Below are 19,027 nucleotides of genomic sequence, written 5' to 3'. Positions count from 1 at the left end.
CTCAGACAACAAAAAGACTTCAAACCAATGCCGGCCCAGCCCCTTGCTTTCCTAGCATGTTATGGTCACCCCCAGTTTACAGCTGAGACCACGGAGGTCCCAAAAGATGAGAGGACCAGTGTGGGATCACAGAGTTCACAAAGCCTGGGGCCATGATCTCCTGGCTCTTCTGGGTGCTGTCCTTGCCCACTCTGAACCACACCAATTACCAGAAGTGCTGAATAATCCTTAACTTCAAACATCAGGCCAGTAGTCCACAATCAGAGGGAAGCAGCACTGCTTCTCAAGAGAACAAGTTTATTTAATGAATGTACTCATTCAGTGAGCAGATGCTGAATACCTCCGGTGTGAAGCACTGTGTATCAAGTGTGAGAGCCAATGCAAAGAGTATGAAGACCTAGGCTCTGCCCTTGGGAGCTCGTGGTGGACACAGATGGGAGACTAACCAGTATGTATAGGACAAAGGCCAACTAACCTGGGTGCAGAGGAAAGCTCTAATTCTGTGCTCACCTGAACATCCCTGCGGAGACAATGGACAGTGGCAGACTCCCCCTCACACACCATGGCCTGCTCGTCCTCACAAGCTCTAACACTATAGCTGTGGGCTCCTCTCTATCTCTCTCACCCCATCTTTATTCCGAGCACAGAGCCTAGCGGAGGCAGCACCTCCATGAACACTGGGGACCTAATGACCTGAAAGGTTCCTTCCAATACTTGGCTTCTTAAATTCTCTAGAACTCAGCCTGGCTGGATCTCAGCCACAAAGATATGTAAACCTAGGGAGGGTGAGGGTGTGTGTGTGCGTGCGTGCGTGTGTGTGTGTGTGTGTGCGCGCGCGCGCGCGCGCACGAGAGAGAGAGAGAGAGAGAGAGAGGGAGAGAAAGAGACACATACATGTCTTCTGATGCCTCTACCCTTTTTCTTTATTCTAAATAATCAAAAATTGTCAAAATGACAACAGGAAAAAGGACTTGAAAATAGAGTATAAATATGCCAGGTACACACTGCAGGTATTATTGGCAGAAAGATGGCTTACAGGAATACCAACAATTTTGTCACTTAGCCCATTTCAAATTTCTTGAAATAAGCTCATGCAAAAGCTTGTGATTTTACCTTCTCATGAGCTTTCCTTTGCTCTGGGTCGAAGGGGTGCAGCACTCGTAACCTACAGATTTCACACACTTCCCCGTGCAGGTAGACACAAGCATCCCCAAATCGGCACTCCCCAGCAGCCGCGTAGGGGCACAGCTGCTGCTCACTGCTGTAGGAGCTGCTGGCTTCTAAGTCATCAAGGCCACTCCTGATGGCATCGAGGTAGGAATGCGGCTTCATCTCTGGGCCATTCTGGAGATCGCTGCAGCCTCCTGGATTACTCACCACACTTGGGCAAGTCTTTTCTTCAGCCATGCCAGAGAGATCTTAATACAAAACACACGGTACACACAAAAATGAAAACTGGCCCAAAATTTCTGGTAAGCACTTAGTCAAAACCTAACAAATTAAGTAACTCTGACCTTGGGAATTCTACTCTTTGGATCATACAGAAATAGGCCAAGAGGGAAAAAATAGAAGGAGAAGTATAAAATGTTCTTGATGACATTCCTGCAACCATGATTTTTTAGGAAAGGAAAAAACATTAATTGGCAACACAGGAAAACAGCAAAACAGACCATGATATCTGTATACAGAGGAACACTCAAGTTGCGGTTTAAAGATGACAACTATGGAAATGTCAACCATGGACCCATTAACACTAAAAAACAATCATGAGAATTTTTTTTTTTAACACCATAATAGAAGTCAAATGGAATTTAGAATGAAGTCGGTAGAACACAGTGCTTTCCTTTATATTAGGAAAGTTACCTATCATTTTAAAGTGAACGAGAATCAAAATCTAGAGTGAGCCTCTGGGTCCTGAAGCCAGTGTTGACTCCCCTATGGCCCCCTCCTCACACCAGGAGTTATACCCTCTGCCACATGCGCTTCTAGCCTTTTTAGAGAGGACACATTCGATTAGTGCGATTACTTGTTTGCTTAGGATGGAGACTACCTAGCTAACGCAACACAATTCCAAGAGCTAGAAATCCCTTCACCTGCTGAGGACCAACCAATAAAAATAACTTGGATGGTTTGTAGCCTACTTCCTCCACAAACCCCAATATGCTATTCTATTACCAAAGCTGTAACCTAACATACCAAACAATGGCTGAGCACAAGAACTAAGGCTATGAACTGATCTGGAAGTAAAACAGTGAAATATGCACTTTATCAAAATATGTAGCTCTGAAAGCCTGGTGCTTCTCAGAACCACCCCATACAGACAGCAGTTAAAAACTGACAAAAGGTCACTCCACATGTCTTGTCAGGCCGAACTTGGCAATCAGCCCAACCCGAGACCCACTGCATCAACTGAATGCTCTGCAGCCAAATGCAGCTGCTCTCAGGACAGTTCTGGGCTCCACCCTTGAACAGCTTGGAGGGGACCAGATTAGGAGCCCTCTGACAAGAGAGGGCCAGAAAGGAGCATGATGAACAACCGAGACTGCTTTTCACTCTGCTCACTCACTTCGGTCTCGAAGTACCAGCGTTCTCTTTTCACGTTTCCCAGGCTCATGTAAGTTAGTTTTCACAATAGATGCAGTGAGGTCAGAAGCAGGGTGAGGACTATGGAAACCCGGGGAGGACACGCCATGGGGCACAGTGCCCACAGCACCACCAGCTGCAGCAGAAGGTCTCGTGTGATCGTATCTAAACAAAACACACAGCAAACATATGAGGGACACACGACCTGCACATGGAACATCCTTTCTTCTCCTTTTGTGGAGGTGGAGAGTGAGACAATCATTTCCCATATTTTAAATGATAAAAGGCTTGGGGACCCTGGGTGGCTCAGTCAGTTAAGATTCTGACTCTTGATTTCGGCTCAGGTCATGATCTCACGGTTTATGAGATAGAGCCCTGTGTCGGACTCCATGCTCACAGCACGGAGCCTACTTGGGATTCTCCCTCTCCATTTCTCTCTGCCCCCCCACTGTTCACACTCTCTTTCTCTAAAAAATAAATAAATAAATCTAAAAAAAAATCCTTAAAGAAAAGTGAGAAAAAGCTTATCAATTAGCTTTGCGCAGTGGCAGTATTGCAGCCAATGAGGTTTATCTGACGTGCAATTATTGCTAATTGAAAAGTTTTCCCAAAAGCTTATCAATTAGTACAAAATGCCTGGCAATTCAGACTGAGCGGTACATTGCTATCTATCACCTACACTTAAGTGGCCTTGTGGGATGTGCGTGGGACAGACAAAATAACCCACACCACACACAGACATCCCCAAAAGTCCAGCCAGACGTTGAACTGAAATCTTCTGAGATCCAAGCCAGTGTTCTTCTGGCAGGTGTCCCCAAAATGTTAATGATGGCCAATGTAACAGCCGGGCGGGCCTTTCCTGGACTGTCTCTCTGGGGCACCTGCCGGTGGGGCAGGGCAACTTCCACCACCCTCCAGGCGGCACAGGAAAGAACAGATCAGCTCTTCACCATAAAAGCACTTGAACTGAGTTTTGGCATGTTTTTCTGTTTAGAATTCACAAAACTTGCCTACAGATGTCAGTGGAAAAAAGGCAGACTCTATATGCATATATATGTTCACTGCAGGGGTACTCATAGCAAAAAAAACAGGAAACCACTTAAATATCTAAGAGAGGAATAGTGAATCAGATGATGGTATGTTAGCACTATGAAACATAAAATTACACTTAGGAAATAAAGTAGCAGCTTAGGGAAAAACTTGGACATGTTAAGTGGGGAAAAAAGCAAGAGATACACACTGTGAGTGCGATTTTCTAACTAGAGACCCATAAGAATAAGGCCTGAAAAGTGATTTTGAAAAATTACAATTATTTTCATGGCAATAAAATTGAGATTTCAAAATGATTTTGCCATACTTTTTGTTGTCATATTACTTTCAAATTAAATCTTTCCTCTCATCAATACCCACACTCCACGTGAGGAATCTGAATCCCTGACAGTAGTTAACTTGGGAGAAAAGCTGGGAGTAGCTGTGGAGCCCTTGCCTGCAACGAGTCCCATAGGCGCAGTAGCCCTTCTGATAGTACTTGCAGATGGTGGATGGCTTGCTGTTGGCCAAGTCATGTGAGAACAGGCACTGGTTTCCTTCCCGACACACACCATGCATAAAATACCTGAAGAGACAAGCAGAGGCATAAAACTTTTAGAAGCTTTCTAAAACTTTACTTTATAAGATCCCCATATTCTTAAGCCTAGCATATAAATGCTTATTATGCATATATTATGTATCAAGGCTCTATTAGGCACTGGAGATGTCCGTATTTCCTGGATTCTAGGACAGTGATTTTGGACGCACAACTAATTCAACGAGATTTCTGGAAGAAAAATGATCCCATAAATTTGTTTCCAGATAACCCTCTTGATTTGAGGTGTTGCATATGTAAATGTGAGCCTCAAAACTGAGAAAATGCTCTCTGAAAATCTGTTCTCTCTGTTCTCACAGGGTTTAAAGCGTATGGTTGTAATGGAATTGCAAGACCTGAGCCCAAGATCCAGCCCTGCCACCTATGAGCAAGCCACAAAACCAACTTCCCTATGCCTCACTACTTCCATCTAGAAAATGAAAATTACACTTCCTACTTTACTGGGTTGTGGCAAAGATCAAGTAACAGAGTGCAGCACCAAAAGAAATATATAAGATGTTCCACCAAGAGGTCTAATTCTGGTCCTGAAGAAGTAACTGGGAAGCATTCTAATTCTGTCCAGCCAGAGTAGAGACACCTGGCAAATGGTAGAGAGATCCCAAAGGGACATGCCTTGGTAATAAGGGTAAAGAGTCCTAAAGTAAAGAGTAATTTTAAAAAGTTTTTTTTTTTAATGTTTATTATTTATTTTTGAGAGAGAGAGAGGAAAGCACAGAATCTGAAGTAGGCTCCAGGCTCTGAGCTGTCAGCACAGAGCCCAACGCAGGGCTCGAACCCATGAACCGTGAGATCATGAGCTGAGTCACCCAGGCGCCCCAAGAGTATTTTAGACCCACCCTAATAAAGCTTAAAAACAAGCTTCAAAAGGATCAAGCTGACAGCAAATAACTGTCAGACAAAACCTACTTTAACAGTCTTTGAAGGAAGACCATAAAATCCAAATGCTCAAAAACACTCACAATGGCATCCAATAAAAAATTACTAGAGATGCCAAAAAGCAGACAAATGTGACCCATAACCAAGGAGAAAAATTAGTCAATAACAGGAATGACAGATGATGGAATCAGTAGACAAGGACTTTAAAAACAAAGATCATAAATATGTTCAATTATGCTGAGTATGAAAGAAATGGAAGATATAAAAAAGAACTAAGTGGAACTTCTGGAAGTGAAAACTACAATATCTGAGATGCAGATTACACTGCAAGAACTTACTGTAAATTAGAGAGTACAAAGGAACATTTCAGAAGACCTGAAGACACAGCAACAGCAACTATTCAAACTGAAACACAGAGAGGAAGAAAGAACAGATTTTTGCTTCTAGCTATGAAAGAGCCCTGCAATTAAAAACAAACAAACAGGGGCGCCTGGGTGGCTCAGTCGGTTGAGCGTCCGACTTCAGCTCGGGTCACTCGCGGTCCGTGGGTTCGTGTCCCGCGTCGGGCTCTGGGCTGATGGCTCAGAGCCTGGAGCCTGCTTCCGATTCTGTGTCTCCCTCTATCTCTGACCCTCCCCCGTTCATGCTCTGTCTCTCTCTGTTGCAAAAACAAACAAACAAAAAAACTAGAAAGCAGAACACAATATAGGAAACAACTGCTCTGAGACAGGAACAAAAGGCAACCCAAGACTGGTCCTTGAGAGAAGGGAAACGAGGTAAGCCCACATTCAGCCTGGCTTTCTGCTGAGAGGCACACTCTGGGCCTTGGTGCAAGGAGATGAACCCCAAGCAGAGCACAGCAGTCTTGCTGAGCTGAACAGACACAGACTGGAGTTCAAGGAGGCTGAGGGAATCTCTTTAAAGAACTTGTAAATAGTCACATACACATGGTCAATTGACTTTGGTAAACTTGTCTGCATAACTCAATGGGGGAAAGAATGGTTTTTTCAACAAATAATGCTGGACCCAGTATCTACATGGAACAAAATGAAGTTGAAATATTACGTGTCTGCTGATGTGACCCAATATGGATTAAGTACACAGCATAGCCTGTGATACATTCTAGCCAAAAAAATTTAACTTGAATCCAACAAAACTCCAGATCTAACCCCCAGTTTATAGGAAATGCAAGGGACTGAGAACAAGCTAAAAGCCATCACGAGAAAGCAATCAGATAAATATAAAAGAAGAGGCGGTACGTGGGCCAGGTTTCTTTAACAAGTAAGTGTCATGGAAGGAGTAGAGGGAACCTGAGTTTGGAAAAACAGTTTGGTGGTTTTTTTAAAACTTAAATTTACCATATGACTCAGTAATTCTACTCTTGGGTGTTTACACAAGAAAAATAAAAACGTATGTTCACATAAATACTTGTACATGAATGTTCATATAAGCATCATTCATAACGGCCAGAAAGTGTAAACTTTTACAATTCCATCAACTGGTGAATGGATAAGCAAAATGTAATATATCCATACAATGGGAATTATTTGGCAATAAAGGAGTGAAGCACTGATGCATGCTATAACGTGGGTGAACCTCAAACACATTAGGGTAAGTGAAATAACCCGAACACAAACGACCACATGTTGTATGATCCTACTTATATGTAATGTCAAGAAGAGGGGCAGAGGTGCCTGCTTTCTCAGTTGGTAGAGCATATGACTCTTGATGTTGGGGTCATGAGTTCAAGCCCCATTTTGGGCACAGAGCTGACATTTTAAAAAAAGGTCGGGGGTGCAAATCCATAGGGACAAAAAGTAGGCAAGTGGTTCCTCAGGCTGGGAGAAGGGGTAATGCAGAGTGACTGCAAATGGGCAGGAGGGGTAACTCTGGGGTGATGAAAATTTTCTAAAGTTTAATTGTGGTCTTATAAAACTCTAAATTTACTAAAAATCATTGACTTGTACGCTTAAAATGGGTAAATTTTATGGTATGTAAATTATACTTCCATAAAGCTGTTAAGAAAAATTTAAAAAGGAGGGAGCTGTGCTAGGTTAGTAGACATTACATAAGGTACATAAGAACCCGATGCAATGTTTAGTCCAGGATTATATTCCAGTGTGAACAAACCAGATGTAAAAGACATGTTCGGAACAAATGGAGAAATCTGAGTATGGACTAAGATAAAATGAAAACTTACTGACATGGAAAGTTCAAGATTATTAACAAAAAAGCAGATTATAAAACAGCATTTATAGGGGCGAGTGAGTGTCTCAGTAGGGTAAGCATCCGACTTTGGCTCAGGTCATGATCTCGCAGTGTGTGAGATTGAGCCTCGCATCAGGCTCTGTGCTGAGCATGAAGCCTGCTTGGGATTCTCTTTCCCTCCTTCTCTGCTCCTCCCACCACCCTCAAAATAAATAGATTTTAGAAAACAATCCAGAAAGATATATAATAGCATATTTTTAAATGTTTACTTATTTTTGAGAGGGAGAGAGACAGAGTGTGAGCGGGGAAGGGGCAGAGAGAGAGGGAGACACAAAATCCGAAGCAGGTTCCAGGCTCTGAGCTGTTAGCATGGAGCCTGATGTGGGGTTTGAACTCATAAACTGTGAGATCACGACCTGAGCTGAAATCGGAAGCTCAACCCACTGAGCCACCCAGGTGCTCCAATATATGATAACATATTAAGAGAGGCAATCTTTGTGGGTAAAGTATATTTACTTTCTTCTTTTTCCTGATCTGTATGTTCTAACATTTCTACCATGAACATATACTGCTTTTGTAATAATATATGGTTATTTTAGTTTTAAAAACATACACACTGGCAAAGGTATGGTTAAAAAAAATATAAAATGCTCAGTACAGAACCTATCTCACAGTAGGTACCCCCAAAGTCCAGCTCTCATTAAAGTCCAGTAAAGAACAATGACAACTAAGCTGACGTTATAAAAGTGACCTGTGCCTTATCACAAAGCATGCAGAGTGCTGAGGAGACACATACCATGGGCTGAGAGAGGGCAACATCCCAGAGGAGGTCAGGTCCAAGCAGAGTCTGCAAAGTGGTAGGGATGCCAGTGGGAGAGAGGAAAGAGAGAACAGGAAGAAAAATGCACAGAAGAGAGGCACTGTAGGGGGTTCAAACAGGCCTGCTGAGAGATGACGCTGGAGCATCATTTAACTGTGCTCCAACTTACCCTATGTCAGCTGAGACACTGATGAGTGCATCTCAAAACAAGAGATAACAAATGGTCAAGTCAACTTAGGAAATGGCACAATCTAGTCTTTCTTAGAGATTTACAACAGAGAGTAGCAGAGGAAAGGTTCTGAGAGTTCTGTCATAAAGAAAACTGTTTACAGGCATACTTTGCTTTATAGTGCTTTGCAGATACTGCATTTTGCAAATTGAAGGTTTGTGGCAGTCCTGCTTCGAGCAAGTCTGTTGGTGCCATTTTCCAATAGCATTTACTCACATCTGTCTGTGTCACATTTTGGTAATTCTTGTAAGACGTTAAACTTTTTCATTATTATTATATGTTACAGTTATCTGTGACCAGTGACCTTTGATGGTGCTATTGTAATTGTTTTGAGGTACCATGAACCATGTCTATATGAGATGGCAAATTTAATCAATTAATGTGTGTGTTCTGACTGCTCCACCAACAGGCCGTTCCCCATCTCTCTCTCCTTCCTTTGGGTGGCTCCCCGTTTCCTGACACACAGTATTGAAATCAAGCCAATTAATAACCCTACAGTGGCCTCTAAGTGTTCAAGTGAAATGAAGAGTCCTAAGTTTCTCACTTTACCCTAAAAGCTAGGAATGATTCAGCTTACTGAGGAAGGCATGTCAAAAACTGAGAAAAACCAAAAGCTAGGCCACTTGCACCAAACATTTAGCCAAGTTGTGAATGCAAAGGAAAAGTTCTTGAAGAAAATTAAAAGTGCTACTCCAGTGAACGCACAAATGATAAGAAAGCCAAACAGCCTGAGCACTGATATGGAGAAAGTTTTAGGATGGAGAGAAGATAACACCAGCCAAAGCCTAATTGACAGCAAGGCCCTAACTCTCTTCAATTCTGTGAAGGCTGAGAGAGGTGAGAAAGCTGCTGAAGAAAAGTCTGAAGCTGGGCACCTGGGTAGCTCAAGTTAAGTGTCTGACTCTTGGAATTAGCTCAGGTTGTGATCCTGCAGTCATGAGACTGAGCCTCACATGGGGCTCTGCTCTAAGTGTGGAGCCTGCTTGGGATTCTCTCTCTCTCTCTCTCTGCCCCTCCCTAGCTTGTGTGCATGCTCTCTCTCAAAATAAATAAACACAGATAGATAGATAGATAGATAGATAGAAAGAAAGAAAGAAAGAAAGAAGGAAAGAAAGAGGGAGGGAGAAAGAAAGAAAAGTCTGAAGCTAGCAGAGGTTGGTTCATGAGGTTAAAGGAAAGAAGCTGTCTTCATTGCATAAGAGTGTAAGGTAAAGCAGCAAGTGTTGATGTAGAAGCTGCAGCACATTATCCAGAAGATCTAGATGAGATCATTAACAAAGGTGGCTACACTAAACAACAGATTTTCAATAAAAACAAAACAGCCTTCTATTGGAAGAAGATGCCATCTAGGACTTTCTTAGCTAGAGAGAAGTCAATGCCTGGCTTCAAAGCTTCAAAGGACAGGCCGACTCTCTTGTTAGGAGCTAATGCAGTTGGTGACTTGAGGTTGAAGCCAGTGCTCATTACCATTATGAAAATCCCAGGGCCCTTTAGAATTATGCTACATCTATTCTGCCTGTGATCTATGAATGAACAACAAAGACTGGATGACAGCACAACTGTTTACAGTGTGGTTTACGGAATATTTTAAGTCTACTATTGAGACCTACTGCTCAGAAAAAAGGTTCCTTTCAAAACATTACTGCTCATTGACAACGCACTTGGTCACCCAAGAGCTCTGCTGGAGATGTACGAAATTAATTATTATTTTCATGTCTGCTACCACAACATCCATTCTGCAGCCCAAGGATCAGGAAGTGATTTCAACTTTCAAGTCTTACTATTTAAGAAATACATTGTGTAAGGCTATAGCTGCCACAGACAGTGATTCCTCTAATGGTCTGGGCAAAGTAAATTAAAAACCTGGTTCCAGAAAGGCTTCCCCTTCTAGATTCCATTAACATTTGTGATTCATGGGAAGAAGTCAAAATATCACCATTAATAGGAGTTTGGAAGAAACTGATTCTAACTCTCATGGATGACATTGAGGGTTCAAGACATCAGGGGAAGAAGTTAACTACAGATGTGGTGGAAATATCAAGAGAACTAGAATTAGAAGTGGAGCCTGAAGGGGTGCCAGGGTGGCTCAGTTAAGCATCTGACTTCCATTCAGGCCATGACCTCACAGTTCGTGAGTCTGAGCCCCACATCAGTTCTCCACTCTCAGCACAGAGCCCACTTCAGATCCTGTCTGTCTGTCTGTCTCTCTCAAAAATAAGCAGTTTTAAAATTAAAAAAAAAAAGAGAGAGAGAGAGAGAGAGGAACCTGGATGGGTCAGTGGGTTAAGCACTGGATTTCAGCTCAGGTCATGATCTCTCAGTTCGAAGGTTAGAGCCCTGTACCGGACTCTGTGCTGACATCTCAGAGCCTGGAGCCTGCTTTAGATTCTGTGTCTCCCTCTCTCTCTGCCCGTCCCTTGCTCCTGCTCTGTCTCTTTCTCAAGAATAAATAAACATTAAAAACAAAAAAAAACAAAAAAAAAAAACGGAGCCTGAAGATGGGACTGAATTGCTGCAATCTCATGATAAAACTTAAAACAGACGAGGAGTTGCTTCTTATGGATGAGCAAAGAAGGTGATTTTGGGAGACCTATTCCTGGTGAAGATGCTGTGAAGATTGGTGAAATGACAACAAAAGATTTAGAATATTACATAAACTTGGTTGATAAAACAGTGGCAGAGTTTGAAAGGATAGACTCCCAATTTATTTATTTATTTATATATTTTATTTATGTTTGAGAGAGAGAGAGAGAGCGCACAAGAGGGGGAGGGGCAGAGAGAGAGGGAGACACAGAATCCGAAGCAGGCTCCAGGCTCAGAGCCCGATGCGGGGCTCGAACTCACAAACCATGAGATCAGGACCTGAGCTGAAGTCTGACGCTTAACTGACTGAGCCACCAAGGTGCCCCTGGACTCCCAATTTTTAAAGAAGTGCTGCTATGGGTAAAATGCTATCACACAGCATCACATGCTGCAGAGAAATGGTTTATAAAAAGAGAGTCAATGGGGCAAATTTCATTTTTGTCTTTTTTTTCCCCTTAAGTTCACTTATTTATTTTTGAGGGAAAGAGAGCGAGCAAGTGAGGGGGGGCAAAGAGAGGGGGAGAAAGAGAGAATCCCAAGCAGATTCCATGCTATCAGTGCAGAGCCTGATGTGGGGCTTGAACTCATGACCTGAGTGAGATCAAGAGGTCAGATGCTTAAACAACTGAGCCACTTAGGCACTCCTAAAAGTATTTTTAAATGAAGGTATGTGCATGGTGTTTTAGACATAACGCTATTGCACATTTTATAGACTACAGGATAAACGTAACTTTTACATGCACCGGAAAACCCAAAAAATTCGCTTGATTCACTTGATTCCAAAATTTGCTTTACTGCAGTGGCCTGGAACCGAACATGCACTATTTCTGGGGCATGCTTGTACAGTTATCATACACACCTTTTCCCAGGCCTCTTTCAGAAAAAGCCACTTGAGCTGCAAGATGGAAGACAGATTTGAAGAGGACTGAAAGTGCAGGGGAAGAGCCTGTTAGGAGGCTGCTTTGTAAAGGAGCTTTATCTGTGAACCCATGTTTTAATGTATTTAAAAAGACATTTTATGGAGAATTCCAAACACATATGAAACATATACAAAAGTAAACCAAATGGCAGAATGAACTCTCAAGATGTCCCAGCACCAGCTTCCACATTATCAACTCACAACCTTCTGGTTTTACCCATTTCCTCCTTCTTCTATATGATTTTCACGATTTATCTTTTTTAGAGAGGGCTAATAACTCAGATGCCTCTTGAATGAAGACTTTTGGGCAAGGAAGGCCCTCCCTCCCTCTGAAAGAGTATATTATGAGAAATACATGAAATGTGAAAAAATACCAAAGATCTACTGAACAGTACTATCAATACTAGCCCGTTCACTTCAATAGCTCAGTTAACCCCAGCAATACTGTAGTACCACTACACCCACGATGCAAGTAGGGAAGCTGAGGCTCAGAGACCAGTGAAGACTTACAGAAGGTCAAATTGCTAGGAGGGGGTCCCCAGCTCCAATTTTCCCAGATACCCTGACCTTTTCCAACCAAAACTGACTTCCCTGTCACTCTGCCTTTACCCATGCTGTGGCCCCTGTCAAAAACACTGTAGCCCACCTTTTGCACTGAATTGTTTCCAGCGGCCTTCCTTCGTGGACCAGCTTGAACTCATGACCCCAACATCAAGAGTCATATGCTCTACCAACTGAGCCAGCAGGCACCTCTGCCCCTCTTCTTGACATTACATATAAGTAGGATCATACAACATGTGGTCGTTTGTGTTCGGGTTATTTCACTTACCCTAATGTGTGTATAAAAGTTAAAAAAAAAATCAGCACCAAGAGCCAACTCTGAATGACAAAGAAAGACAGATTACTACCATGATTAGTAAACTCATAAATACTGGACGAGAACAGGCTCAAAGTGGCTATATAAACAGGTCCACAAAAAATAAGATCTAATAAATACTTCTGTAATAGTTTCCTTTGGAGACACTAAAGATTTCAAAAAAAAAAAAAAAAAGGAAAGAAAGAAAAAGAAACAGAAACAGAAAAGGTGAGTAGGAGACTACCAGAGGTTCTCTACCAAATACTATTTGTTAACCAGGCATACAAGAGGACAGGTTCTTCGTGGTCCTACAAGGGTGCCTTTTATAATTCTACCACCTCCTGTAAGTCTTCTTCAGACAATCTGCCTTCCAAACTCTGCTCATTCACTCTCTTCCCCATTAGGAAAACAAATACTTAACCATCAACTAGAGCTTCTAATTAGTCACTTATAAGCTGGTGACTTCATGCAAGACATTTCACTTCTGTAAGTGACTAAGCTGAGATTTAAACAGCTTCAAAAATAACTTCTAGACCACCACCAGTGCAGTGCCTTCAAGGGGAGCATGAAATAAGGGTTATGTAAGAAATGAAGCCAGCTCAGTCCTATTTTTGTAGCATATGTCATCATTTCCACTCCCCAGCGACAAACAGAAAACTAGTTTGAACACATCCTGCCTGTCCTTTGAAGCATCTTGTCAACTGCTTAGAGCTATCCCTCCCCATCTATGTTATACTAAGTTTAATCCAGGCCTCTCTCATACTGCACCTTGTAATGAATTTCCAACTATTCAATCTTAAGGGATGGGTCAAACCATCCCTTATATCTTCCTAGAGAGAAGGCTGAGACATGAACTGGGGTGGGGAATGGGAAGGGGGTGAGTAGTATGAAGGGGAACAGTGCATAACTGGAGACTCAGAGTAGGGAGATTTCTCGGGGGGACTCCAAAAGGGTCTGTTATCCTGGGTGACCCCAAAGGACCGTAGCTACTATATGTTGCAAAGGACAGGGGGTGCCTAGGTGGCTCAGTCAGTTAAGCGCCTGACTTCAGCTCAGGTCATCATCTTGCGGTTCATGGGTTTGAGCCCTGCATCGGGCTCTGTGCTGACAGTTCAGAACCTGGAGCCTGCTTTGGATTCTGTGTCTCGCTTTCTCTCTGCCCCTCCCCTGCTTGGGCTCTGTCACTCTCTGTCTCCCAAAAATAAATAAAACGTTAAAACAAAACAGAACAAAAAAATATGTTGCAAAGGACATCAGGTTCACTTCTAGCCACAGAACCACTAGCAGCTCTAGCTGCAGCGCAGGACTGAGCCAAACAAATTCAATTTAGTTTCTTACATGCCTTTCAATGGTGCATATCTTTAGCAAAATGCTTCTGCAAATCATATCTGAGTATATGGGTAATCTACATTCTCAGTGTCACTTTTCTTTACATTTCCTTACATATTTTCAGACTTAAATTTTATGGCTGTACGGCATGTGATAACAGATCCAGTGACAGGTAAAGGGGTTAATGCTGGGCCTGGTGGTAGGCCTGAAATAAATGTTAAGAGACGTAGGGATGAAGTATAGTGTAATAGTTAACACTGTGAAATCAGAGAGCTTGCTATATGACCATGAGCAAGTTATTTAAATCTCCAAGCTTCAATTTCCCCAACCATAATATAATAATTGTATTCCATAGACTTCTGTGATAGATGACTCTGAGGTCTGGCTGAGACCATGCATGTAAATGCTTAGCCTACCACCCCAAAAACACTCTATGATGGTTTGCTGTTACTGTCTAATCCCTTAACTAACTCCGCGGGTTAGGCGTTACCATCTCCATTTTTATAGATGAGTAAGTTGTAGCACAGGTGGTAGCAGGATCAGAATCCCGAACTGCCCAACTCCAGATTTCAAGCTCTTCTACCACTTACTGGCTGACAAGGTCCCTCATTTTTTGTGATTCCAAGCTTGATGTTCCAAGGAAACAAATTCTAGGTCTTTGCCTGTGATAAGACAAAGGAACCTCTATCATAGAAGAAAAGAAAGTGGTTACCAAGCTATCATAAAGGCCTGCACCAGGACTTAAAAAAAATTTTTTTATGATTATTCATTTTTGAAAGACACAGAGACACAGAACACAAGCAGGGGTGGGGCGGAGAGAGAGGAGGACACAGAATCTGAAGCAGGCTCCATGCTCTGAGCTGTCAGCACAGAGCCCGACACGGGGCTCGAACTCACGAACCGCAAGATCATGACCTAAGCCGAAGTCGGATGCTCAACCAACTGAGCCACCCAGGTGCCTCCCCCCCGACTTTTTTTTTATGTTTATTCATTTGTGAAAGACAGAGAGACACAGAGCACAAGCAGGGGTGGGGCGGAGAGAGCTGCACCAGGACTTTAAAAACAGACTGGAAGACATGGGAAAATAGTTAGCAAGAAGAATCAGCAAAAATAATTCCCAGCTTGTTTGTGGATAGAGTGGCATGGGAGAAATCAGAAGAGCTGATTGACAGCACAACTGTGTGAGTAGCCATTCTTGCCATTCCAGGCAATAAACATATGGAGTGTCTTTGTCGTTAAATTTGGGAATCCTAGCATTTCAACATCCATCTCTTAGAGATGTCTGCATATCAGAATAAAGGCAAAACTTAAACTCTGTCCTGCTGCTATTCAGAATAAGCATGTACATCACATGCCACAGCCAGGAAAACAAAGCAAAAAACACTTTTCACCTTCAGATAAATCCAAAACAGCTGAGCACCCTGTTAAGGCCTGGTCTCCCAAAATAAATCCTATCTTGGACATTTCCTGTGAGTTACCAATGTCTGGAGATAAGACTTTTGTGAAGATAATACAATGTGAGAAGCTTTTCCACCATGAAACACTAATGTGAACTTGGTACTCTAGGTAATACTGCAGTTTCTGTTCATTTAAATGTGTTCTAGTTTTTTATTTGGTGATGCAGTCCTTGCGAGATTGGACTCCCTCACACCCTTTTACAAGTAAACTTCTTTTACTTTCTGTATATTTTTACGTGCATTTTCCTTACATAGGCACATATGAATAGCTTTAAAAATTCCTGTAGTGAAGAAACTTTATCATTTCCTAAATTTATTTGGATGTCATCGGGTCAATGAGCGCATGGGCTCCGATGCCACACCTTGGCCACTTAGAAGCTGAATGACCTCAGGCAATCACTTCAGTGCACAGGCTTTGTTTCACAATCTGTGGAACAGTGAGGGTTGCTGGGTTACAGGCAATGTGGCCGTTAGAGCACCCAGCGCATTTTAAGGGCTCCACCAAACATCAGTACTTAAACAGAAGTGATCCCTTTCCAACATTCCAACCCACTCTTGAGTTTATATGCAACAACATCCTGCAGGATGCCCCTGTTAAATTAAATTAAATTAAAGCTTTCAGGTTAGGCCATCTCAGTGCAGAAGGAAAAAAAACAAGATGATCTTGATTTAAGTTTTTGCTCCTGCATTTAGATGTGAAGTTAGGAGTAAGTTCCAAGTCCTTCTCTGTAAAACTAGATACTATAAAGAGTTAAAATTCAATTATAAAGCATTACACAAATGTGTATTCTTTTGTGGACACATCTTAAGAAGAGTAACCAAAATCTGCTATACAATTACACACAACGCTTGCTTCATACAAATAAAAATGAACACAAACAGGTCTCACAAAAGATATTTCTAACACAGATAACCTATTTTCTGTAGACACTGAGTGCAAATTTCTGACTACTGCTTCATATAAGCCATGGCCTTGGATAAACTGGTTGAACAGTTAATACATATTAATACTAACCGAAACTTTTTACATAGTCCCTTCTCAATTATTCATGCTAATTAAGAAGTAACAACATAGATGAGAATTTAATAAACTGTTCATTACATAATCAAACTATACAACTGATTTTGGGGGGCAATGTTTCCCACACACTGAAACCAGTTATTAAAATTTGTACTGTCCAAGTATCAGGCCAACAAGACTAGGAACCCAGGATTGGTAAGCCACAAGTTCACCAAGGAACGAGGGTGTTACACAACCAAGCTCTTTCTGCTTCACAGGAGCAGTCGCAGTGTAGCATCCGGTTTCGAATTTTCTACACCATCCATCCATTACCATTGTACTTCTCCACATAAATGGGTGTCTCAGTAAGAGTGTCACTTAATCTCTTTCAATCTGAATTTCCTGTATTGTAAAATGGGAATTATATCTTCCTGGCAGTGTTATTGTGAAGTCTAGTGACAATGAATATAGAGCACTTGGAAATATGCAAAGCACTTCACCAACTTTCAGTAAATACTACCCGACATTTTTATTTCCCCGCACAATTCTTATTTGCTGAGTCTGCAAATTTAGGCCGCAGAGATCTTCAAACTCTTGGAAAACGAAGACCCCTTTCGGGACCCCAGCTCGTTCTAGGCCCTGATTATAGATCGATAACCTATTCCTGTGTGGTATCCCCACTGGCAAACGATCACTTAGCGTCTCTTTACCCAATTCCAAATCTCCTTTTCCAGCTAAACTCCAAGTTCCAAGGGCTCCACCCCCACCCTCAGGCCTCAGCGACCTGCACGGCCCTGGCTAGCTCGTCCTTCCAGCTCACAGGCCCCGGCGCTGGCCTGACCTGGGGTCTCATCCCAAACACATAGCCACACACACTCCAGGTGACCGGTTCCCGCCGCAACCCGAGCTCCGCCCAGGAAAGCCGGACCGCGAACAGCTGAGCAACTTTTCAAGAATCCGCTCAGCCTCAGTTTCCCTGGTAGTGGGGCTGGGGTGCACCAGCCGCCAAGGGGCCGGAGCGGGGGCTTGGGGGGGCGAAGGGAAAGCGAAGTGTCCCGTTACTCCTGGACACCCCGCACTAACCTGCAAGTGACTTGCTTGGTGCTCATGGTGGCCGGGCTTGAGGGCCCTTGTCGCGCCACCGTCTCTCGCTCTCGCCGCCGTCGTCGTCGCCTCGGCCCTGCCCATCCCGCGCGGCCGCGTCACGCCGGCGTACACCGCCCCTTCCGTGTGGCATCTCTGTAGCGCCGGCCGGAAACCTCACCGCCGTCATAATTGGTTCCGCCTGAGGGCTGAGGCTGGGCGACCTCCCATCCAAGAGCTCCGGGTCAGGCATTTGCGAGCCTCCCGGTCCCCAAGCGGGCCTGGCTGGGGACCTACTCTTCCCAGTCTTATTCCTGTTGTCGGTTTCTACCGGCTTGCCCTGTGTCGGGTCCTTAGAAACGCCTTACACCTCAGGAGGCCAAGCTCCCACCCCTCCAATGCGCGCGTAAATTACAAATATGCCTTAGAACCCAAACTTGCACTCCCTAGACCCCCATCTCAGGCCCTGCCTCGACTGTTCCCGCCAGGCCAGACCTCGACTCCCACTTAAGGAATTCCTTAGCTCCCTCCCATTTGCTCTTTTCTAAGATATCTACTCCCACCCCAGGTTTTCCATTCCGCCTCCCCCCCCGACCCCCCCCCCCCCCCGGCTTTTCGTCTTCCGTTTCCTATGGTGGAAACCCCAAAAGATATTTGTGACACTTTCCTCTGGTTCTCTGTATCTGCAGATCCTGCTCCCACACCTCTCTCCAGTGCATCTTCTTGATGTGGACATGTTGGGGTTTCCGGAGTTAATGGTCAAGAAAGAATTCTTGAGACATCTTTGGTGCAAAAAGGGTAGTTTTATTAAAGCTTGGGGACAGGACCCATGGGCAGAAAGAGCTGCTCGAGGATCATGAGGAGTGACTATGTACCTTCAAGTTAGGAGGGAGTTAGGGATAGTGTAAGTGTCTAAGGAATTTGGAAGCAAGGTTTCCAGGACCTTGAGGGGCTAGCTATGAGGAAAAGGTCATTTACTTCTGTCTAGTAAAACCTTAGTCATGACACCTTTTGGATGTGTATCAGTGGGCCATATGTTTGGAGGATGATTGGTAACATACCTTGGGGGGTAGAAATAAAGGAAGTTTCCAAAGGAATATTTAGACGTTAAAGGAGACTCACAGGATCCTGGAGGAGTGGGATAATGTTAAGCTAAGATGGCCTTTTGCCCTTTGCAAAGTATTAACATCAAGGCAGTTGAGTTCCTAGAGGAAGGTCTCTTGGCCTATCTCAAGAACTTGTAAATGGGCTGTAAGTTGTAAGGAAATTTAATTTTTTTCTTTTGCTTTTGTTCTACACATCACTCTCTCCATTTCCATCCTCATGGTTCTGAAAGGGCGGGCCTACGCCCCCCCACCACCACCACTCCATCTTGTTCTGTGTCCTTCACCTTGACCACGCCTCCTCCCCTTGAGTAACCTCCCGCTCACCTGCCTAAC

The 19,027-nt window shown here is 43.4% G+C and overlaps 1 protein-coding gene and 1 pseudogene across 1 annotated transcript in view; one reads left to right on the top strand and one right to left on the bottom strand.

The window, feature by feature from the left end:
• MKRN2 (makorin ring finger protein 2) overlaps positions 1-17,705 on the bottom strand; it is a 28,043-nt gene extending 10,338 nt beyond the window's left edge. Inside the window, exons 1-4 of the mRNA XM_030307438.2 lie at positions 17,589-17,705; positions 4,070-4,198; positions 2,567-2,748; positions 1,114-1,418 (exon numbers count right to left, since the gene is read on the bottom strand). Of these exons, the coding sequence (XP_030163298.1) occupies positions 1,114-1,418; positions 2,567-2,748; positions 4,070-4,198; positions 17,589-17,614 (642 nt within the window). The 5' untranslated portion in view covers positions 17,615-17,705. The remainder of the gene's footprint in view (positions 1-1,113; positions 1,419-2,566; positions 2,749-4,069; positions 4,199-17,588) is intronic.
• LOC115509555 lies at positions 3,117-3,237 on the top strand (annotated as a pseudogene).
• Positions 17,706-19,027: the final 1,322 nt, after the last annotated feature.

This window comes from Lynx canadensis, chromosome A2 (assembly GCF_007474595.2).
Source record: "Lynx canadensis isolate LIC74 chromosome A2, mLynCan4.pri.v2, whole genome shotgun sequence".
Taxonomy (NCBI): domain Eukaryota; kingdom Metazoa; phylum Chordata; class Mammalia; order Carnivora; family Felidae; genus Lynx; species Lynx canadensis.
The sequence above is the reverse complement of the archived record's forward strand: the minus strand, read 5'-3'. Positions and strand labels throughout refer to the sequence as shown.